Here is a 24,382-nt window from a genome sequence, read left to right as displayed (position 1 = left end):
CTCTCGTTGCTATGCATCACCATGATCTTGCGTGTGCGTAGGAAATTTTTTGAAATTACCATGTTCCCCAACAACTAAGCCATATTCCTTGCGGAAAACATGTGGTAGTACAGGAAGGGAAAACGGATGGAAACTGGACTGATTCATGTTGACACTAGAGTCAAATAGTCTGGCATAAGACTGGCATGCTACAACACTGCCATCTTACCCATTCTCATGCCATCACATGGCCATGCAAACTCACGTCCAACAACTTATGGATTTTCGAAACTCACTTGCCTCAACTTTGCATGTAATATGACATTCATTGATATGCTCATAAACATGCCATGAAACTACTTAATGCAAACATGCCAAAGACACTCGTCATATCAAAAGTTCAAACATGCTTGCCTGGTTCAGAATAGTCGGAGCCTAGCTCGGTGAAGTTCACGGTTCCGTCACCTCCTTCGGTATCTCCGAGCTCAGCGTGTCCTTCCGCGTCGGTTGGCGGTGGTGGTGGTCGCCGGCGAGCTCTACGTCAACGGCGGCCCTTGCTCCGGCGGACGGTGGCTCGGGTGGAGCGGGATCTCGTCGGGGAGAGCGAAGCGATTCAAGCTGGTGGCCGAGGCGGATCGGGGCGGCCGGAGTTGGGGGAGGAGACCTCCTCGAGGTCCTCCTGGTGGCTTGGCGGGGTCCTGGAGAGGTGCAGTGATGGTGTGTGCTCGTGAGCGAGCTCGGGGCCCCTTTTTATAGGCGATCCGAGGCGGTGGCCGTGAACGGAGTTCTCCGGCGAAGGTTACGGTGGCGCAGAGCTTGGTCGGGGAAGTTTAGGGAGTTGGGCGTCAACGTGGAGTTCCACTGGTTCTGTTTAGGCGCTAAACGAGCTTGGATTAGGAGCCCTGGGTGGATTCGACGGAACGGGGCGGCGCGGGCCCGTCGGCGGCAGAGGGCGTGTCCTGTGCTTGCCGGGCCACGGCGACGGTGCTGCGGTGTGCGCTGGCGTGCATGAGGCCACATGGAGGGCTAGGGAGCGTTGGGCGGCGCCGAACGGCGTAGCAAGCTGGCACGGGCTCTCGCTGGCCGCCACGGGTGGCTTTGCCACCGCAGAAGCTGCCAACTCCGGCGATGCTCGCCACCACCGACGCCTGTGCCCGTCCAAGGGGGCGTGCGGTGCTCTGGCCAGGGAGGAGAGGCCGAGCGCAACGCGCCAGGGTGCACTGGTGATCGATGACAAGTCACTGACGAAAAACGACACTGACTGAAATCTGAAATTCTGAATTTTCTGAAAGTGTGCAGGAACAGTGCCGGCCAAGTGTTCGACGAAATGATTTTGGCATGAGAAGAATTTTCCTTGAGCTGATTTTTGGTGGGGTGGCCTCTCATTGCATCTGGGGGCTGCCTGAATTTTGATAGAATTTTTGGAGAAGAGGAAATATGAATTTCACCAAATTTGACAAATCTGGTCCAAACTTGCAGAGGCTGAAACTTGAAAATTTTGAAAAGAAGAAGAGTGGATCTTGATGGTTCTAGGTTGTGGGTGCTAAGGACTATCCAGAGGAGTTGGTTTGAGATCAAAACTCAAAGGCAAATAGGTACTTGCTTTGCAAATCACCTAGGCTTAAAATAAATGACAGATTTGTTTTGGGGAATAGAATAAAAGAAATAAAATCCAAAAATGGGTTGGACTTGTTGGAACAGAAAGTTTGGATTGCCCCAAAGTGGGGGGGGGAAGGGGTTTTGGAAAGATTTACCACAAGAGACATGGTAAAACCATGGGTGGTTTCAAAAATGAAACAAGCCCCAATACTCGTAGGATTTCTTTTTAAAAGAAAATAATTAAATTCCAAAAATATATTTGAGAAGGAAACAACCAGAAGAAAGGTTTTAAAAATAACCAAACACCAAGGCTGAAGAAGATACCAAAATAAAATCCTTGCCAAGGGGGAAAAAGTTTTGAGAGAGAGGTTTTTGGAAGAATTTAAATGACCTTCTTCAAATCCAACATAGTTTTTGCTGAAAACCAAATGAAAAATTTTGGAGTGTCACACAGACTATTCATTCCTTGCCAAACTGCATATGCTAGCTACTGTTTGAAGATGACGTTGTAAAAAATGCATAAGCTGGGGATGGCATGGTGATGCTGCTGGTCGAGAAGTACCATCCTAGTGCGTACTTCCTCCAGCCCATAATTTCAATTTTCTCTTGTTGAATGGCAAATTTATGCTTGGCTAGGTTCAGATTCTGGCGTTTAGTGCATCCGCACTGAACTGATTGCTGGATTTGGTAGGGGGTGATATCATTTCGTTCATGGGTGAACCTGAACACTGATGTAGCTTCCCAGATTCCTCTACGCTCCAGTCATTCAAATATTTTGTGATGCCTTAGTTCTATCTTCAGGAATAAATTTAACATCAACACGGTGATTTGAGAATGCAAACAAGCACAATAAGATCTTCCATGTCAATTGGTATATTTATCTCTCTCCTTTTAGATTCCCTGCTAAATGAAATTTCCAATGATGCTTGATTATGGTACATGCTAAAGAATTAGTGGTGGCATTTGGTTATTTTGTACAGTACTTCTGAACACTAAAAGAATTAGCTTATTCAATTTCTTCCATTGTTGTGCCCGCCACTGATGTTCTCTATGGTTCCCTTGGTTGCAGTTCCCTCCTTACCTGCCAATGCTTCCTCCTACCTTGCCAGCCACGTGTGTCCTCACCTTTGTTCATCAATTCGTGTGCAGGTATGGATCGGTGATGTTTTTGACGCCCATAGAGCTATTACCTCGTGCATGTGTATTTTGTGTGCCAGTTTACCAGTTAGTGATAATGTCCGTATGAATGTTTCATCGTTTAGCAAGTGATCAGCAACAGGCATCTCTTACTTTTCGATTGAAGTGCAGATCTTGCTAAAGAGTTGACCATGGAGTCATTTAGTATTCTTATGCCCCAATACTTCATTAAGTATTCTTATTATGCAATATAAAATTATTTCTTACCGTCTTCTAATGTTTCATCTGTTTTTCTCAATTATTCAGAGAACACCACATGTTACATGAATTCTAGACTACTTTCCTAGAGGTAGTTGTTAGAATCATCTTCTTGAATTTGCCTGCTTAGCATCTAATATTTCACACTCGCCAATTGTAATATCTCATGCTTGCCAATTTTTAGAATCAGGTTCTTGAGTTTGCTTTCTTAACCGTGTCCCTGTGCAATTGCTCACCAACCTCACCAATTGTGAGTTTGTCCCACATAGTGGAGTTTCTGTGAGTTTTTTTAGTCTATAAATTCTTGGAAGTTCTCTTGTTGCTGCTATAATGTGGGTGTCTTCGGCTTCCTTCTTCATTTAAGGTGAATCCTTGCTTCCAGGTTGGCCTATGAAATGATGTAGTTTCTGCTGGAAAATAAGTTGTTATGCAATTATAGTTAGGTTGCCAATTTTCCTTCATAACTGCATTTAATGGGTGGCTGTTATGCTCACTTTGCTCAAAGAAAGGTTGTCTAGCCATGCTACTTTGTGATTTAAGAAATAGGCTGACACCAAATCAGTAATCCCGGACTTCTGCTTTGTTGGCCGAAATTTACTAATTTTGTTTTTCTTGTTATCTTTAGCCATTCCAAAACATTTATCTGGTTCTGTAGAATTACAGACCATAGAATTATAGCTGGCCATATTTTTGAATGCGTGAACCTCACATAGATATCATGCTAATGTAGTTTGACAGAAGTTGTAAAACCAATGGATAGGCATCGTCTTCTGCTAAGGTTCCTTTCACCCTTCTTTAGAACCCAACAAGCATTCATCAAAAAATTAAAGATCTTGGTTGGTGATTCGTTTCAATGGCCGGTATAGTAAGGCTACATCAATTATCAAATTATTTTTCATTTCTTTTTGCCTGCCCTTGTTTCACAACCTAATACTGATTGATCAGGTACATTGCGATGAGTGCTTACTTATGTTTTGTCTCCTGTTATTTTTTGATTCCAGTCTTCATACTTTTAGACACCTTTGATAATATAGGAAGAAGAAAGTATTCACTCCAGACGAAGATGTCTAGCTTGCTTGTGTGCTATAACATTAATCAGTGCACCGGGCCCAACGTTTTCTATCATTGGAACCTTGATGATTTATCTCATTTGAACATAATCTAACCCCTCTGATTTTTGTCAGTACATGATTGTACACCTCCTATACCCGCTTAATTGTGTGTTCATTTTGTTAATCAAGAAGCATCTGATTTTATGGCTGGGTACGCTGAAAATATATAAAACCTTTCTTCTTTTGGATAATTTGTTTCCCTTTGACCAATCTTTGTTACTTGCCTACACATCTGTGCATAGCGTAATGCTCCAGCATGACCGCTTCGTGTGCTGCCTCGATTCGCGCGGCCACTACGCTCGCGCCGAGGCGGAGGCAGCTGCCACTCTCGACACCCTCCGCTGCGCGCAGGGGCGGAGACAGGGGGCGAGCAGGGGCTAGACCCCCCCCCCCCCCAACGATCAGCCCCCCTCAAAGATTTGGTGCAGTTATTAGTGCTAACTAGTAGAGTGCCCGTGCGTTGCCACGGGCTTTTGAATATATTGCTGAAATTATATAAACATAATACATGTTAAATTTCACGTGAAGAGAATAGATAGCACAGGCAAAATCAGCTAATAATTAAAGTCAACTTCACTTGCAACGTAAATTGATAACAAAAAAGGCAATCTAATGACTTATACATATAGAGAGATTATCTAACTAAAACCAACTACAAATTAAGATCCATTTGATGAGCTTAAGAAATTCTCGCACAATATTAAGAATATTGACTTTAGCTCCATTGGCATGAAATTTGAACAAGTACAACTAAAAAATCCTTCCTCAACTCATACCCAACCTGCACAAGCAATATATGTAATTAGCACGAAGAATTCACGTCGAAGGTCTTAAAATGTGTAATGGAGAATACTCATTGGGCAAAGTGGATGAACTAATTCTTCACCGTTCCACCAAAGCATAAAATAATATAAATAGTCACACACATCCCTACAATTTTCGAAATTAATATTATTTTGAATGTTACGATAATGCAATATATAAATTTATTGTTCGTCTATGCTCATTGGAATACCAAGCAGAAATTAGCATGTCCACATTTTGGTAGTTGACAGATTAGTCTGCTGGGGTGAACGTTTGACATGGGCCAGGTGATAGTTGTTGGTGTGCTAGGTTCCTCAAAAATAAATTACCATGTCCACATTTTGGTAGTTCTATTATTCATGAATGCAATCTTTGATTAACCCTTTTTTAGAAATCACGTAAGAGGGATTTCCACCACATACCCAAACACTTGTTTTTCATTTTCAATGCTCAAACGTGAAAACCAGGATATCGTCAAGTGGAGCACGTGTCCGGTTCTACCGTCAGAGTACGTGTCCAGTATAATCCTTGGGCAGGAATTTACTAAAGCTAGTGCTTAACCTAACATTAATAGCTTGATAGAGATTTGCCTCAAAAACTCCATGGCCAATGAACTGCATAGTCCAACAGAACAACTTTGCTACCAATCCCACCTAGGAGAAAAAACAATAATTTATGATCAATCAATTTATGTTATGTGATCTTTTTTGTTTGTTATTCCCTCCATCTCTAAAAATAATCCTTTTTCAATATTTCAATACGGACTATATACGGATGGATATAGACAAATTTTAGAGTGTAGATTCACTCATTTTGCTCCATATACACTCTATATTGAAATCTCTAAGAAGGCATATATTTAGGAACAGAAGGAGTACAAAGCATCTTCAACATCACAAACTGAAGGCTTATATTTAGGAACGGAGGGAGTACAATTGACAATCAACAGCACAAACTATGCTCCATCCTACATCCTAAGAGCAAATGAATGAAAAAGCAAATGAATGAAATTTTTCAGGGAGTTAGAGCAACTGCAACACACCGACCCATTTCGTCTGTTCGTGTCCGTGCAGACGAAAAAGTTGACCCAATGCAGTCATCGCCGCCGCAACGCCATCGCCTCCGCTCCCCCGCGCACGCAGGAAAAACAGATGCATGAGCAGCATCTGCAGTCACCGCTGTCGCGCAAGCAGGAACAACAGCAGCCAGTCACCGCGGCAGCAGTTGCAGTCGGCGCCGCCGTGCTCGCCCACCGCGACGGCCGTCGCCGTCGCGCAGTTCTACCGCCGCACTCTGGCTCCATGGATCCCAAACTGGACCTCGCGAGCGCCGTGACAGGCAGCGCCCACCCGTGACAAGGAGTCCCTCGCGAGCTCCACGACGGACAGTGCCAGGCCACAACATCCCGGGCGTGTGCTCCTGGTCGACGCAGGTGGCAGCTGCGCCTGCCTGGTGCTCGCGAGTCCGGCCCGGCCCCGCTTCGCCGTGCCGAGCCGCCTCCCGCGCCCGGTCGCCCACCTCCGCGCCCCCGCGCACGCAAGAACAACAGATGCGTGAGCAGCATCTACAGTCACCGCTGCCGCGCAAGCGGGAACAACAATGTTGAAGTATAAAAACAGATGCACAACATCACATAAGCATGTCCGTGGTCATAGCATAACACACAGTAGCATCGCGCAACACCATATCCAAACCATTCGCGGATCCAGAAGTTAAAAAATCTCACCCACAAAAATGAAATATTAGTGGCACACAGTGGGAGAACAAACCTTCTGGCGCTTGAATGTACACATATTGCAGAAACACACATGTGGAGAAAGAAGAAAAAAACTTGTATAATCAAAAACTGGTAAAAGCTAATTATATATCCCCATGAGCAAAACGAACTGATAAACGACTAAAAACCAGTTATGTTTCCTAACTTGTGGCAAACATTCATTACATATGGCAAAAAAATTTAATGACCACCTGTTACAGTTTTTAGGTTTCTTGTGAAACCTTCTGACAGTGGTTTAATAAAAAAATATAGTTCCAAATAGAAACTTTGAAAAAGAGTAATGCATATTGATCATCCCAAAGGGTACAGTGCAGAGAAGCAAGAAAAAACACATGGATAAAGTGAACTGCTCTGGTTTCCGAAAATCCTCAAAAATGTACAAACAAACCTACAAAATTTGACTTCCATGAAGGCTACAAGACTACATGGAGAAAATCCATTGTCCTACAAGAGCACTGTAACTATTTTTGCCCCCACTCTAACCTATCATGAATTTATTTTCAAGCAACATTTCGTCACAAACCAATCTAACAATTCTTACCATATCAATAAATTCCTGGTGAAACTAAATAGGAGAGTACTTAACAGTTCATTTCACGTCCATCCGCAAACATTCCTAGCTAGCATGCACGTGAGGAAGGTATTAAATCTTTCATACAATCACCACAATCTACATTGGCTAGAAACAATAAAAACGATTGGTGCCGGTAGAAATAATGAGTTGGCCAAGCTGCGTGCCCGTTGCTGTGATACTGACTTCTCAAAATAAGGAATCCTCCAACAGTGATAAAAAGTAGAGTAATCTCCTCAACTAAAGAAGGCAAGGGATGAGACTGACGTTTTTCTGTAACTGGCTTTTAGTTATATGTATGATAAAAAGAAAGGAACAAAGAACACAATAAAAGTGGCTACAAATATATAAGTATAAAAACGTGCAACTACAGAAGTACCAATTATCTAACAAAAGTACGATGATACTTTCCCAAGATGATTGTCGATTGATAAAGTGATCTAATCCTCTAATTACCAACTTGACAACTAACCTAATGTCTACAGACACAAAGCAAATACTCTTGGAAAAAAAATCAACACACAGAAAAATACAAATGTTCCTGGACCATTCAAAGTGTACATGAAAGCCATACATATGAGTGGACTCCCACGTCCATATGCAAATTTTCAAGCCTAAGATGTGGCTGTACCTGCTTTGGTCAGTTTGACAGCCCCAGCTTCATTAGTCTTTGGATCAGTCTAGGAAAGGCATCTGGGTGATTGGTTCCTATAAATAAATTGGACAATATAAATTTAAACAATTTGGCTTACCCATAAATCTAACAAATCTAAGCTGGAGCTGCAAGCTACGCTGAGACAACCAAAAGTTTAAAGATGAACTGATGAAGAAAAAGTAACCACTTGAAAAGGAAAATAAATAGGAACAAAAACGATGTCGCTCTACTATCGTCTCTCCCAACTCCATTCCCCTAGCTTGCCCTCTCACCTCCCCGCATATCAACCAAAATATCTGATCGAGACCAGGCAAAAGCAATGGTGGGAGAGTGATGTGACAGCAATGAGCTGGGCCAATGCTCCCAAGAGAAGAGTGTGTCAGTGATGGGCGTCGTCTAGTCGATGCCAGTGGCGATACCTAGGGTGTTCTATGTAACAAGTTCACTGCACATTTTTTTGTCTAAAGCAACACATATATGTGGAAATCATGTAAGAATAATTAAACTATTATAAATATATGTATTTTACAACTTTGAGTTAGTGTCATAAACATATTTGTGCTTGAATGGAACTGTCGCAAACCTATCGAAATTGAAGAAAGAGTAACAAGATGTGTTAGCATTACCTTGGTGCTGGACCACCATATCCGAGCACATCCTTTGACTGCCCAGCAAAGGTCCTCCCTTTCGCTCAAACAGGAGGCACACACCCAGCTAGCAGGCTGTTTCGCATACACGCTGATAATTTTGCCTTGGTTGTAGGCAAGTAGGCTGGTATATTCAGCTATCATCAGGAACTCCTCTTCACAACTGTATTTTGGCGGAAAAAAAATCTACTGAGACCAGATGCATAATCATGGAGGTAGCTCAGTTTTCAAGGCATAAGATGAGTAAGCTATCCCAAAAAATGAACAACCATCATGCATATCCATATGGGAAGGGAGTATTAATTACTAACCTTGAAGAACTTTCTTTTTGGAGAAAATTACTAACCTTGAAGAACTTTTTTTGAACCTGATGCTGCGGAATGGTCATTATGCGTGCCCAAATAAAAGGAACTGCTTATAACTTGGCAGATTATGCATACCTAAAAGAATAATTGAGTAGTGGATGTTCAAGCATCAAAAACTTTTCAACTGGATGTTCCTTACCACACATCAAGTCAATCTTAACATTTTTCTAACCCCATGTCTTCTTCATTCAGCAGCAACTTAAAAGATTGTACTTAATTATAGAATAAATAAAATGCATATCAGACTTGAGTATATATTATATAAAAGATGTGAGTCCAGAAAGAAGTCCAATTTTAGTCCATGATGTGTAAATAGTCCAATTTTAGTCCATGATGTGTAAATAGTCCAGAATGTAGTCTGCTTGGCTAGCGAGCTAGTGTCACCGCACCATTTGTCAACCTCACCCTTTGAGCGCCATCGCTCTCTCGTGATGTGGCTTCCTGGATGCCTTGCCTGCCGTCGACCTAGTGCTTCTTGACAGCCAACACGTCAAGCCCTTCATGATTGCGTTGCCACATGGTAACAGAGGCAACTGCAAGTAACAACGACAGTCCAAGTAGAACAAATAAGATGATTATGAACTGGTCCTTCTCTTGCTTACCTATCTGGTGGTCCATGCTGCCCACATATTTGAGGATTTACTGTGAGGAAATTGAACCTTAAATTAGATGACAACAAGCTATATAAATAAATATTTTGCAAGAACAGAATAAATGTATACTAACTTCAAAATGTAGTTATCTGATTATCTAGGTGTGGTTAGTTGGGAGTCAATTGTCGTTTTATCTGATTATCTCTCAGACGAAATCAGTAAGACCAAAAATTGTCGTGCACCCATCAGTCTGACAAAATCAGTAAGACCAAAAATGTAAGTACTCATCATCTGCAACCCGTGAGGAATCAGTGGTTTGCCACCGAATGATGGGTAAACAAAAATGCAGCTGAAGCATCTTCAGAGAAGCACCTGCCCTTGAAAATATAGAGCCAACGTTGAACATCTTTTAACCATTTCAAAAAAATGATGACAGGTCCACTACGCCCCCTTGCTAGCTCAACTAAACACCTAACAATGCCCTCAAAATCAACACTGACACTCGTGGCTGAATAAAAAAATCAACAACACTTCCCCCAACTAAACATTGGCCTGGACATGAAACTGCATGGATTAATTAATAACGATCTTATAGTATGCCTATGTGTGTACCCGCGCGTGGTCGTCACGACAAGGCAGACTTTGTCATCCATGGTAACAAGGCTTAAGTTGTGCACGCCAGAGGAACTACGCGAAGAGGCACTAAAGGGGTGCTCTCCCTCACAAGTATTCCATGGTCGACCACCATAGCGAGCCGAACACCACAGATGCAGGGACCCCTTGACTGACACGTCAACCATGCTTGTTTCGGTAAGAAATTTGCATGCACTTTTGGCGAGTCAAGATATTGGCGCCAACAATTACATAAACCAAACAATGATATAAGTATAGAAGTCATTCGATTATTTAACTACAACACATCCATCTAGCTAACTAAAACAATAACCAAAATATATGAAAAAGGGATAATACTAACCATAAGTTTGTATATCTTCAGTCTTGGCTCATAACCAAACAACTTGAAAAGGTAGAAACTGCTGATAGTAAAAAGAAGGTAAGTGAAACAATTATGAGATTTTCAAAGAGAAGCTCACTTTAGTTGTATGCAACCTTCGGCAACCATGTCTTCATGTGAGCATCTCCTCAAGCTAGCAATAGTTCACCGTGACCCTTCTTTGTTTCTCACCCAGCCTATAGGTTCAGCAATCAATTTATTCAATGAGAGAAACAAACTTAAGTACAAATCTGATGAAATTCGAACACAATTAGAAATAACCTAATGCAATCAAATCAACCAATAATCTGATTAAGATTTTTTTTCAAAAGGGGATAACCCAACTGATTAGAACATTACTTGCTAGATTTTCTGTCCTTGTGTATCAGATGAATACTCCATGCACATCAACATGTCAGGGGTGATGTGGCCACAGATGGGTTCCTCTCGTGTACCGATCGAATGGAACCACTTCATCCACGGAGGCGGCGTCCCTAGGGATCGGCAGAGGCGGCCGCGTGGCCTCGGCTTCCGCGATGGCGGAGGCGGAGGCAGGGAACCCTAGACAGGAATCGAGGGTGGAGTGGCGGCACAGTTTTTTCTTCTGTAATATTTTGTAAAAGAGAATAAAATGCAGGTGGTGGTGGGAGGTGGGACAGAAAAAAACCGGACGAAAGTGGTGGGACAAAAAAAACCGTGCCGTGGACGCAATCCTACCAACTGCTCCATTAGGAGTAGAGACAAAAGCAAGGCTGCACACACCTAGGTTCGGCGCTCTTAATTAAATTTAACAAGCAGCAAAGAATTGAATGTCAAAATTCATCAAAGTTACTTAATCTGTTGTGAGCGATGACTTGTTGCACATACCAGAGGTCTAATATTCTTTCATTCTCTTCTCTTCTCTTACGGAGTAATATGCAAAATTAGCTAGATCCATGCCCAGTCTACACTAAAAGAGCATAAGAACTTATTTCTGGGATTATAGGCTAAACAGAAGTATGGCAAGCTACGCAGATAACAAGGCAACTCGAAACTATTTTTTCAAGCAAATGTAAACAGTATCAGACACACATAAATCATACCACAATATCATACTTCAGACGTAAACCGAACAAACAAAATTCATATCAGAGTATTTAGACATAAGTTGTTTACATCAGCCAACATTATATCCAACGGAACTTGAGGATATTATGTTCTTAAATACAGAGAAGGTTTACCTCACTGAATGGATCTTTTATATCATCACGCTCGACGCTGCTTTCCTGTAGAGTGCATACATGCAAGTTAATTACTATGCATAAGAAGTCCATCAGGTGTATTAGGACCACCGTATACTTACATAGTTAGGAAAAATAACCATGTCAACATCATCGGGGACGTCAGCTAACAGGCGTTTGATGGAATACTGCCGGGATATAACAACTCATAGGTGTCTAGATGCATTATCCAATCCATGCCAGATTCCTACCATGAAGAAAAATGCTTTTTGTTTATGATAAATACAATACACTAAACGAACACTATTAATAATTGCTGGTGATAAGCCGAAAACAAACATACATACCCGGGCCATCACAATGGCCATCTCCATGTTGAGTGCTTGCTTCAAAAACAGTTTGTGGTTGCAAGGCTTGTAGAAGAATCCTGCGAGCCAGGTTTCGTTCCAGATTCGGCTGCAGGTGAAACATATACATCATCAGAATGGGCATCGAAATGAATTTGTGTAAAGCCCGACGAGGCACGCGGGCGGCGAAGATTGTTTCGGACCACCTGGCCTGCTGCTCCTCAAGCTCCTTGGTCCTGTACACCACCTTCACACCCCTAAAGAAGAAGAAGAGAAACAGAGTCAGAGATTGAGAACAAGCAGAGTGAAATTGGTACTACTGGATTCTTGGAAATCTCAAGCGAGGAACGCACGGGGATGGACTCGAGGACCCCGGCGACGCTGGGCTTGGCGGCCTTGCCCTCGACGAAGAGCAAAAAGTGTGCGACGCCGATGACCTTGTGGTAGAAGAGCCACGGCAGGATCTGGTCCAGGCCTGCGGAGGTGCTCGTTTGCACGCACACCTGGCAAGCAAGCAAAAGATCAGCAGGTCGGACACATCGGCCATAGTGAGTAGCTTCATGGTGGTCCGTGCTGAGTTGCTTCAAGTGTAATCTTCAAAAGCAATCAGTATTAAAATCAGTTGATTCGGAAATAGAAAAGGCATCAAGGAAGCAACGTACCTCAAACTCTGGAACAAGACCTTGGTCTGCAGCAACCTTTTGCATCAACAGGAACCATGGGCCAATTCGAGGGTTTGGCACCGCTGCCCATCCAGGCCTCCCACCTTGAGGGGGGGGGTCTCATCCTCCCTCAGATGTGGCACACCTTCAGAAGTAGATTCACAAGAATGAGCAAACCATCAATTATAAAACAATGATTGTGGTAAGAAGGAACCACTAATTAGTAATCAACATGCCTGTATGCATGTGGGTTGAAAAGCATGGACATTGCTCACAAACCATGAAACCAAACAATCGCAGGCTCACAGTATACAGGGAAATCAGGAAAAACATAGAATATAATTAACTGCATGTATGCTAGAAGAACAAGTGCAGTAACTTTCGAATGTATTAACAATTTGTATATGGTATCATATTTACGTATTTAATAGGATTTTACACATAACATATCGAGGTTTGATTGCACCTGTGTATTAAACAAGATACAGACAGATGAATGCAGAACCAACTGATTGGATGGACAGTGAGTGCAGGGCGGTTGGAGACCTCGGAAACAGCCTCTCGAGTGGCTTCCTGCCACCGATGGTCAAGATCATCCTCTGCAACAATGCTGCGTTCATGCTTCAATAACCTAACATTCCCATTTGTAAAGCTCTCCATCCCCTCCTAGAAACAAATATCAGCAACGGTTAGTTGGGAACTATGCCACAAACACATTTGTCAGATACCTTACGAATAAATAAAATAAGGATAAAAATTGCAAGTAACTTTTAACTGAGATCAGAGCCAGTGGAACATAATGGACCATTGTTTTATTACATTACATGATCCTAGATCCCTGTACACCAGTGAGGTATGCAATTTACTACGGTATACTCATGGATAAAAAAATCTAGGGACAACGCACCTACTAAACAGTGTGCTTGTTACTCCCAGATTGCGCTCACTTCCACTATGTTGGCAGCAACAGCGGCCATGCCTCCGGTCACAAGTGTACTTCCAGATACTGAAATAGTCTCCATACACAGCTTTGGCAACGAATTTCTATTTTCTGTATCAAAACCTAGAAGTATAGGTTGAATCTATTCTTCAAGACAAATCTAACCAAATTATTTATTTTAGACTAACCAAAATAATGATACAGAATACAGTCAGAATAATTTTACTGCACGCATTCTATGATGACATCTATCCCCACATGGAGGTTTTTCAGTAGACAAACAAAGAGCGAAATTCTGGCCTTCACGAAGCAAATCGTGAGGCAGGGATTTTTCTCATCGAACAAGCTTCCTGCTTCACAGGTCGGACACATCGGCCGGCGACCGGCGAGGAAGAGGGCGGAGGTGAGATTGGAAAGGTAGTACTCTGGGATGGTGGGTGTCTGACGCGTCGAAGTGGAAGGACCAGCCGCGGAGGTAGGGGAAGGCGGGGGCGGCGAGTACCTCGACGCAGGAGGCGGCGGAGGATTGGAGGGACTGCAGCCTCGACGGGGCCGGCACGGCCAGGCGAGGGGAGCCGGCGTCGTCCACGCCGCCGCCACGCCACTGGAGGCGAACGCGAGGAGGGCGAGCGCGAGCAGTTGGGCGGTGAGGAGGAGCAGCAGGTGGCGCCACGCGGCGGCGCCGCCGCCGACGCGGTGGAGGACGGCACCGGAGATCGGGCCGAGGGCGACGGGCCGACGCCAGAGAAGAGCACAACCCTAGGTGGTGGTGGCGGCCGCGACGGGAGGTGGCGGGGGCGGCAGCGACGGGCGGCGGCGTTTGAGGGAGGGAGATGGGGGAGGGGATCGGCGGCGGCTTGATGTGCGAGGGCGACGGCGAAGGATCTGGTGGGGCGTCGCCGGGAGTGAGGGAGGAGATGGGGGCGGGCGGCGCCGGATCGGGGAGGAGATGGGGGCGGGCGGCGCCGGGAGCCAGGGGGAGGTTGGGGGTTGGAGGCATCGATCGTAGGGTTTTTTTGGCACGGTTTTTTTTCGCGGGTGGGTTGCGAGGTAAAAAAACCATGAAAGGTGGGAGTTGTAACCTACGAAATTTCGTGGATTTTTTTTAGGACGAAAAAAAATCAGCGGAGGTGGGACGAAAATTGACCCACGGAGACTACCAACTGCTCCATTAGGAATAGAGATATGCAGCAGTATCCAAGTGCGAATGACACGTAGATTGTAATTAGTCGGTAGTTTTAAGGCCCAAGCTCAATTGTTGTTGCGCTCTGTATGTCCAAAGCCCAAAGGAAGCCCATGCACACGTTGTTTAGCCATTCAGAGATGAGTTGCTTGGCCTGTTCGATGAAACCTAGCAGATGTCTGCGGGTAGGTTAGATCGGTTCGACGCCGCCGGTCACTGTATTCGACGCCGCCTCGCCGCTGCTTGCCGCGATTCCAGTGGCCCAGATGCTACATAAGGTCACCACCGCGGTGGACGCCGCTGTCGCTGCCTCTATTAATCATACCTCGATGTCTATAATCCACATGTTCTATTCGAGTCTGGTGATCCCTGCTGATAACCGTATGGTATTCCTCAAGCACTCTCATCTAAAGGTACTATGTACGATACACTTTTGTTGATTGACTGCAGCCTACTTTTCTAATTAGTAGGTTCACTTTCATACAAGAAATTGATTAGTTTACTGATTATCGGTGATTTTTCTTTTGATGGAAGATGGCTTTCTTTGAAAAGTCATATGGTCACAATACTGAAAAAATTCTTGCTAAAAGGTCGCCTTCAATTAGATTATGTCAAATGAGCTTCGTAGTTATGGACCTAAATTTAATCAACTTAAATGAAGTTATTTTTATCTCAAAACATGCATTTCTATCCTCTGATGTCAATCTGTTATTCGAACTTCTTGTTATCTGTGATGCTTTATTCTTCGTAAAAAATTGCACCTTGCGGCCCGAATTGCTCCGGACAGTGCATTTATCTATCGTTTTTGTGTGTCCACATTTGCGGAGGAGTAGAGTGACATGGAAAAAGTAACATGGGTTCGCATTTAACCCCTCTTGCCTTAGTCTAATTTTTATCTCATGTGTGCGTAAGTGATCATTGTCTTCTTTGCCCCCCTCATGTTTAAATCTTGGCTCCGCCCCTGGCTACGCGCTCTCGTCGGCGGCGTTCGCAAAGCCTTGTCACCGCGCTGCAAGTGTTGCCCCCTCCTCCCAAGGGCAAGGTGAAGAAAGGTGCCTGTGTGGTTCTTCTGCAGCTCGCAGCGAGGATTGCTGTGTCCAACCTGCACAATAATGCCAAGAAGTCCTTCTTGAAGACGTAAGCCACGGCGCATGTTTCTGCCATGATTTCCTTCGGTTGGTTTTCGTGGATTTAGGTGTTGAAAAATTATGGGATGTGGACGCGGGATTAAGGACATGTACCTGCACTACAACGAGAGATCTGGGCTGCTTCTTTGTGGCTTCCAAACTTGAAATTTTTGTTTGGAAGTTAGTTTAGTTTTTTTGTTGTGGATTCACATCTTCTGACATGTACCATCCTCTTAGACCTTTAGATTTCCAAAAAAACTAAATAAAGATATGGTGGTATGGTCTTAATAGTACAAATTAAAGCCTTGCATGCTTTATATTTTCTCTGAAATTTGGTCTTGAAGAATCATGTATCTATGTTAGATCCGGTGAGAAAAGGCGGCTTCCAAGCAAAGGATGGGGGAATGTTGGCCACATTTGTTTTTCGACTTGGGTGTCTAAATATTCTCACAATACTTGGCTCCCTCTCGGCCTTTGCGCCATTGGCGCAACGAGTCATCTAGCGTATCTTAAACAACAGCCTAATGAATCCATGCCTGTAAAAACTCCAAATTTGGCCTTTTTTTTTGGTAGACATGGCTAATGGTGGACACGTTTGATGTTTCTTTTTTCCCCCTCAGATTGTGAAGCAGATTGAGAAGCTGATCCAAGCGAAGGCGATGATGGAAGCTACTGGGAAGCCTGAATGATTCAACGAAAGACAGAGCATCTGATGTCCGAGGAATTGAATTAGGCCGGTGTTTGATCCCGATATTTTTGCAACATTTTACATTCCCTCCGTTTTATGTACTCTGCATATTAGATTTGACTAAAGTCAAACTTCATAAAGTTTGACCAAGTTTATAGAAAATAATATAAACATTACCATAGCAAATCTATATGATGTGAAAGTACATTCAATAATGAATCTAATGGTATTGATTTGTTATTCTATATGTTAATATTTTTGTTTATAAACTTTGTCAAAGTTTACAAAACTTGACTTTGACCAAATCTAATACGCGGACTAAATAAAATCGGATGGAGTACATAGGAAGGTTTCTGTGGCATGCTGTGTAAATGAGTCTTACCACGCTTCATCACGACATTAGTAACACACACTCGTTGCAGGATGTCACATACTCGTTGCTGCAAGTTGTTCATGTCGCCGGTTGCAATGTACATGGCTCAATGGCCGAACATTAATCATGAGATTTTTCCAACGAGTAAAAAAGAAGAGGCAATATCAATTCATGGTACTAGCTGTAATATGCATATGTGTGGCAGCTGCTTTTGCAGTTTATGAAATGAAACACGATCATTAAAACGCTAAAACTTGCAAGAGGATGAATGCATAGCTGATTTATATTACATATACACAAGTAACAATCTAACAAACATACCAAGCGGCCTGCTTGGTAAGCGGCTAAGCGCCCAACAGAAAATTAAAACAATCTAACAAACACTCTGCTACTAGTGCGATCTGCAAGTTAACAGCTTCAGCTGAGGTTTGAGAGGATGCTCATCAAGTTGCTTGCGCAATTCTTCCTTGAAACCATCGCTGCACGGACCCGTTACCAAGACTTCCTTGAGCTCACCTATATGCTGTAACCCAACAATCTGCAAACAACTTGATCCACCACAAGAGCTGCAGCAATGAATGTTGAGTGCTTCAGTGTACATATCCCTTGAACCTCCAAACTCAACCTTACAGCTGATGCTCCTGCAATCAATCCTGAGGGTGCCGACATGGAACCTATAAGAAACTTGGTCCTGCTTATCAAAACTTAGTTGCTGCTGAATTGGCTTGACACGAAGATGACGCCCCATTGATCCATAATAATCGCTATATAAGATGTCTATGTCCTCTTGACTTGATATCGTCAAGTTATGGTCAAACTTTCTGAGATTGGGAAGCTGCTTGATCCAGACTAGACTTATGCATGCACCACCTGCGCCTGCGCCTGCACCAGTAGTGTAAAGTACCTTAAGGCGTTTTAGGGTCTTGGGCGGCACGGAGATGTCGTCGAAAGAAGCAAAGTCATAGTTGCCGTCCTCCTCCAGCAGCAACAGTTGCAGCGACAAGGACTGGAGATGGCGGTGACCTGAGATGACAAAACACAAGTCGTGCCAGTTTTTACGGTTGACGCCGGACAACCCAAGCTTGCGCAACTGGGTAAGCTTCTTTAGCTCCTTGAGGAGGAGGAAGCCGCCTTTTCCACATGCAACATTTACAACACCAAGTGTATGCAACTGCGTCAGCTTCCCAATCCCCTCTGAAGCAGTGGGAACAACCTCAACACCACCACCATTTGCATCAACACGCCTGCGTCTACGCAGATTCAGCTGATTCTTGGACAGCCACCAGTTGCTGCAGGATTCTTCCAAACCACCTGCCCTCTTCTTCCATGCCCCTGAAGATGCCCCCTGGACCACCCATGATGCTGCTGCTTCGGCTCGTACGGTAGGGCTCGTGGAATGATGACCATCTTCTTGTGGTTCTGGTGGTGATGGCGTTCCTGCCGGTGCTGCTGCCCCTGGTAGCAAGACGAGTCGTCTTGTTTCAGTGGTGCCAGCACGAATGTACTGCAGTTTGTGTAATTTGGCGATGATACCAGGTGGGAGCTCGACTATGGAGGTGTGCCTGGCATCCAGAGTCTCCAGCTGCCTCATGGCACACAATGAATCCGGGAGACGAGTGATGTGCACGCATCCTCGCAGGGACATGAACTTGAGGCGAGGAAACTGCTTCCCGATCTTCTCCAGGTCATCATCTGTTACACTAGTACTATCTGATGTACTAGTGCCCTCCAGATCAAGCACGCGAAGCATCTTCATCTTGTCACAAATGAGGAATGACCTCCACTCCCCAAACACTGTCAATGATCGTACCCGTGACAAGTCCATGCTCTTGAATACAATATCATCTCTGTCCCAGCTGCTGCTTATGGTGAGGTGTTGTCCAGTGAGTCGTGGGCTGGGGCTGCATGTCCCGTCTAGTGCAAACACAAGGTTATCTTCCATTGGCCGTGACTTGATGTATTCAAGGAAGAAACCATTGACCTTGTAGGTTGATGATGTCTGCTGCTCCTGGTATAATATGCTCAACTTCGTGAGCTCAGACAAGAGCTTTTCTCCCTTCTCCTCCATGGTGCCATCACCACCAGATGAGTAGCCCTCCGCGATCCACCGCCTGAGCAAACGCCTCCGTCTAATGCTTTGGTCTGTAGGGAAGACTGACATATAGAAGATGCATGGCTTGAGTTCATCTGAGCAAGCATCAAAGTAGGATTGCATCCAACAAAGCAGGCCCCTTGTCTTAGGAGATGGATTGATCCCCAAATTTTTCATGAAGTCAGCATTTAGAAACTCCAAGACCTCAGAGAACTCACTGCCCTGTACGAGTAAGCAGATCGATTCTGCTATAGAAACTATTAATTCTGGAAGCCCGCCACACTTGGACATGGTAATCCTTAAAGCCGCCTCTGCCTCGGTGTAATGCTGAGACGGTAGCTTGCCATCCAAAGTTTTCTACACAATTCAGATACGAATTAATTAAATTCTCAAATTTCAACTAGAGAGAGTCACATGGACATGAGTTTCATACCTTTTCGAAGAGATCAAGGGCCATGTCAACTTCCAGACATTTGATGTTGAGAGTTTCGGTTTCTTGTATGGATGTACAATGTGTGGCAATGCTTTCTTCACGTGTAATGACTATAGTTTTACCACTAGGATGAGATAACAAGGTTGCTTTAATCAAGTCCCAGTCATGCGTGGACCGCAGACCATCAATAACAATGAAGCATCTTTTTGCACGCAGAATTTTACAACACTCTCGAACAGGGTCTTGGCCTTCCATCATACCAATTAGTGAAGTTTCCTTGGCATCAACATCATCCGAATAAAGATCCATAAGCAATCTTCGAGACAAGTCTGTCAAATTGAACGGATGTGGCACATCCACCCAGCCATACCTTTTGTACTCGTGTCTGCAATTATTGTACATTTCTCTGACGATAGCTGATTTCCCAACACCAGGAATACCCCACACGGACACACACGAGTGCACACTAATCCTCAGGAGGAGGAGGCTCATGTCATCCTCACGCCCAACAAGCATACCAAGTTCAAATTTGTCTTCTTCCTCTATGTCACCTCCTCCATCTGTGTGTACAGAATGGTCTTGCTGATCAAAATCCTACAAGTATATATGCATCGTTAACTTGCTGTTAAATTACTTTGGGGCATTTATCATTATTATTTTATTGTAATTACACACGTTTGTGCGTGTACATACCTTAATCTGATCTGTGAGGTTGAGCGCCCGATATTCAATATGATCTACACAATGTGTGGCCACACATTGTTGACCTGTCATAACAACGATACTACCTCTAGTAGACTCACATAAGAGGTGTTGTTTTATGAAGTTCCATACCGTGGGAGACTCCACATCAATAATGAGGAGGTAATCGTGTTCAGTTAAAAGCTTACGACACCTTTCAAATATATCCTCGTCATCCATTTCCCAGAGCTCATCATATGCTTCGTTCTCTTCCTGTTCTGGGTAAGATTCAATAAGTAAGGTCCAAGCGTTGCGAGCCAAGTCAGACAGCCTGGACGGTGGTGGCTTAGCTTCTCGAAGTCGAGTGCCTAGAAATGTTTCAGTAACGCTAAACTGGTAGCAGTTTTCAAATTTCACTCCGTCAAGTACTCTCAAACAGTCAGGTACTCTCAACTTACAGGTGTCATCATAAAAAATATTCATAAACTGGCGTTTCACATCAATATCCTCCCAGAATAAGGAGATAATAACACCATTCTGTCGTCTTATTTGGCAAATGAATTCATCAAAGCCTATGTGATGCCCACAACCCTGCAGCAATGAATTAAATTTTAAATACTTATTAATTAGGGCAACATGGTGGAATAAATTAAATAACGATCAACATAAATTAAGCACACAACAGTGTTTTATAAGGGGGTGTTTGGTTGGGCTCTGGTTTAAGCAGCTGTCGGCTATCTGCTGTGAAAATGCTTTCGTGCTTGGAAAGCTATTGTTAGCAGTGTAGCCATTTGGCAAACTGGATGTCTAAGTTGTGGCCATTGAGTATAAATATGGAAGAATACCTATGAGGTGCTGAGTAAGTTGTTAATCCACCGATTTAATGTTAATAGCCTGATTTACCCGTATCAGCATAGTATACATGGCATTTTCTTTCAGCTAATTTAAATGGAAACTGTGTAATGTGCAAACTGGGGAGTAAAAAAATACCAAACAAAACATTAGTAATGTTATTACATCGCTAGTTCATATGTTTCTCGCATAATATTAGCTATTGCCAAACCGACTCATTAACTATCTATATAGTAGTACTAATATACTAGAAGCATCAAGAGCAAGAAATAAACCTGCAAGCGTACACATTATAATTAATTATGACTAGCTAGCTAGCTGATAGCTTAATGGTAGCTACATACTCTACCTTAATTCTTTAGAACTTCTACATTTCTGCCCTTAGTAGGTTCCCACTAATTGGTTTTGCCCCTAGTTTCAAACTACGCTCAGTTTTTCCCCTGAACCTTTAAATCGCACTTAGTTTTACCCCTCCCTGCTGTTTCCATCAGGTCAAAGGGCTTTGACCATGTTCTACGGGCAGGTGGGACTCACTCGGTAAAAAAAAGAAAAAGAATCTCTCTCTCTCTTTTTCCCCTCCCTCTCCCTCTCATATATATATATCTCCTACTACCGGATGTAGTTACACCCATGTCTAATATACTACCATGCGGTAGTATATACGCTATTTATCATTTTTAGTATGTTCGTATATTATATCTAAGATACTCAAAATGAGTTATATGAAAAAAAATGCAAGTGGGCCCATGGTTTTCATTATATTTGTGAAATACACACAAATGTACGTAGAAAGGAGTATGCTTAAAATGTGGTACATACTACCTAAAAAGTACTCCCTCCGTCCCATAATATAAGAGCGTTTTTGAAATACATACAAATGTATGTAGAAAGGAGTATAGTGTCAAAAGCGCTCTTATATTATGGGACGGAGGGAGTAGTATATAAACTACCTAAACATTTTTATATACTACTCCCTCCGTAAAGAAATATAAAAACGTTTAGACCACACCACTACTTTAGTGATCTAAACACTCTTATATTTCTTTATGGAGGGAGTACATACTACGCGTACATACACCCCGGTATGATAGATACTACATAGAATGTATGAAACAAAAATGGAAGTAACTACACCCAGTCGTAGAAAACATTTGGAACTAATGTTTGATCTTGCTCGCTAGATTCTTGGATCAAAACGAACTCTATTGAATAGACCTGAGCTGAGATTCCTAAAATTCCTTTTATAGGTGAAAACATATATTTTTCCACAATTAATATCACAATTTTCCAAATATGTGCATTGTGATTAATGTAAATTTGTCAAACTAACGGTCAAATTAAGTAGCATATAGAACCATAAAAATAACAAGTAATAAATAATTATTTTGTTTTCTACTCTCTCCCCATCCATCGAATCAAGGCATATTAGTAAGATTTTTAATTGAAACTAAAATGTTATGATTAAACTAGACTTGTACTCCCTCCGTCCCAAAATAAGTGACACTTATTTTGGGATGGATGGAGTACGAACCAATTAAAATAATCCTTCTATATTTTTGGACGGATCTAAATAAAAGTACCCTAAGTTAATTTAATTACAGGTACCATGGGTAACTAGCTAGATATAATTGCATGCAAGTAAAAAGACTACACAGGTACAAGAGCATAATAATTGTATAACTTGAGTACTTACCTTGGGAAAAATGGCATAAAGATATCGATCATGAGAGAAGCATTTAAGCTCTGATACTTGGTAGGGGTTCCCAGCACAGAGAAGGGCAATTCCCAAGTGCTTGGTGAAGACGACAATCCGACTGCCGTTTTCGCCATCTGGGAGGCACATTCTAATGGCATTCCACTCTGCGACACTGGACAATTCTTGCTCTAAGACAATGAGATACCTATGCTGGCTGACTTCCAACGCGAGCTTGGACATATTATCATGGTGGTGGTGGTGGTTAGATGTGAAGTGAGTCAGCAAGTTGTTGAGGAACTCTACCGGGTTGAAAGGATGATGCGTGCTCAGCTTTACCCAGGCGCGATTCTTGAATTCTTGGCAAGTTTCTGGGTCATAGTATGCCTTCTTCATAATACTTGCCCACCCGAGTTCCGCAACAACATCAGCTTGCGTACTTTCCCATAGGGAGATCACTTTGAGCTCACTGCCTTGGCAATCGATCAACCTTTTCAGATCGCAGGGGCGATCGCAAAGCTTTCCCATGGCCTTCCAAACCTCCCTTAGGTCGTGGAATGTCGCCATTGTTGCCGATGTACAACTAGTACGCATAAATGGCTGAAGTTGCTGATTTGAGGAGCCATCATCGTTGCCGCTGGTACCAATGAGGTTGTAGCGGGTGTTCCTCTGGCTTACATCCTCTACCCTTGCCTTGAGCCGCTTTATCTCCTCGACCGCTTCATCCAGGGGCAACGGCGGCCTTGCCATGCAGATAAGGGACGAGGTCAGGCGCCGCACCCAGTCCCAGCGTGACGCCTTGTCGAGGTGGATCACGAACTCAACACAGTCCTCGACGTCGAAGGCCAGGTCACGGAGCTGCCTCACCCATGTCTGCACTACCTGGTTGTTGGCGCGCTCTGCGTTGGCGACGTTCAGGAAGGATTGCATCATCTCAAACTCCCCCGTGATGAACACCAGGTCCTCCTGCACACGCACCCTCAGCTTTGTCTCCTCCTCGATCGCCGACTTCACCTTGCTCACCGTCCCCGCCACCGCTGTCTTGGTCAATCCAAGTGCGAACTCCGCCATGGCTAATTTCCAGGTTTCTCCGCCTCTACTAGGTTGTGTGGTTGTTGTCTAGCTACTTAATTGAAGCAAGCAACTGATTTGGGTAGCATCTGGGTCGGGGTTATAAAGCTAGCTAGTGGAGCAAGATGCCCAATTTATAAATTATCATATAGATCGAAGAAAAAAAAACTTGACAGCTGCTTAGAGAACTTAGACTTGGATCGAGATCCTGATTAAGAAACTCATTGATTTAGCCGATTGATGGAACCTTCACGTTAAGACAGCGGCCAGCTGCAGTGTCTAGATATATTACCTCAGCTAGCTGTCATACATGTTAATTAATCAATAAATGAATGTGTCTCCAATCAACCAAGTAGTGTGTCATACTCTTCAAACAAGACTCGCAAGCTAGATGAATTAAGTCCGTTTTGTTAAACACGCAACAAGTACTGGCTATTGCACGAATTTATTAACTAATTGATGTGTCCAGTAGCTAGCTGCTCTTACATCACATTACAGGTCTATGGACTTAATATTACAAATTCAATTA

At 43.4% G+C, this 24,382-nt stretch overlaps 1 protein-coding gene and 1 pseudogene across 2 annotated transcripts; both read right to left on the bottom strand.

The window, feature by feature from the left end:
- Positions 1-10,742: 10,742 nt before the first annotated feature.
- On the bottom strand, positions 10,743-14,658 carry LOC125542863 (glycosyltransferase-like KOBITO 1; annotated as a pseudogene). The gene is made up of 9 exons (XR_015618095.1): positions 13,628-14,658; positions 13,267-13,386; positions 12,721-12,865; positions 12,412-12,652; positions 12,262-12,315; positions 12,059-12,167; positions 11,834-11,958; positions 11,712-11,756; positions 10,743-11,095 (listed from the first exon to the last, which is right to left on the bottom strand). The product of XR_015618095.1 is annotated as a glycosyltransferase-like KOBITO 1 (transcript).
- Positions 14,659-17,296: 2,638 nt separating this feature from the next.
- LOC125542739 (uncharacterized) lies at positions 17,297-23,987 on the bottom strand. The gene is made up of 4 exons (XM_048705915.2): positions 22,783-23,987; positions 20,250-20,828; positions 19,557-20,150; positions 17,297-19,480 (listed from the first exon to the last, which is right to left on the bottom strand). Exons 1-4 carry the CDS (start codon positions 23,851-23,853, stop codon positions 17,423-17,425), a joined length of 4,302 nt encoding a protein of 1,433 aa, XP_048561872.2. The 5' UTR covers positions 23,854-23,987; the 3' UTR covers positions 17,297-17,422.
- Between the last annotated feature and the right edge of the window lie 395 nt (positions 23,988-24,382).

Source organism: Triticum urartu, chromosome 3A (genome assembly GCF_056163025.1).
Source record: "Triticum urartu cultivar PI428250 chromosome 3A, HENAU_Tu73, whole genome shotgun sequence".
In the NCBI taxonomy this organism is placed as follows: domain Eukaryota; kingdom Viridiplantae; phylum Streptophyta; class Magnoliopsida; order Poales; family Poaceae; genus Triticum; species Triticum urartu.
The sequence above is the reverse complement of the archived record's forward strand: the minus strand, read 5'-3'. Positions and strand labels throughout refer to the sequence as shown.

Excerpts from the sequence above, each read along its gene's own strand:
- LOC125542739 (XM_048705915.2), bottom strand. The coding sequence starts at position 23,853 with ATGGCGGAGTTCGCACTTGGATTGACCAAGACAGCGGTGGCGGGGACG. Across the intron at positions 20,829-22,782 it reads TTTATGCCATTTTTCCCAAG|GGTTGTGGGCATCACATAGG; the intron begins GTAAGTACTCAA and ends TCATTGCTGCAG. Across the intron at positions 20,151-20,249 it reads ACCTCACAGATCAGATTAAG|GATTTTGATCAGCAAGACCA; the intron begins GTATGTACACGC and ends ATATACTTGTAG.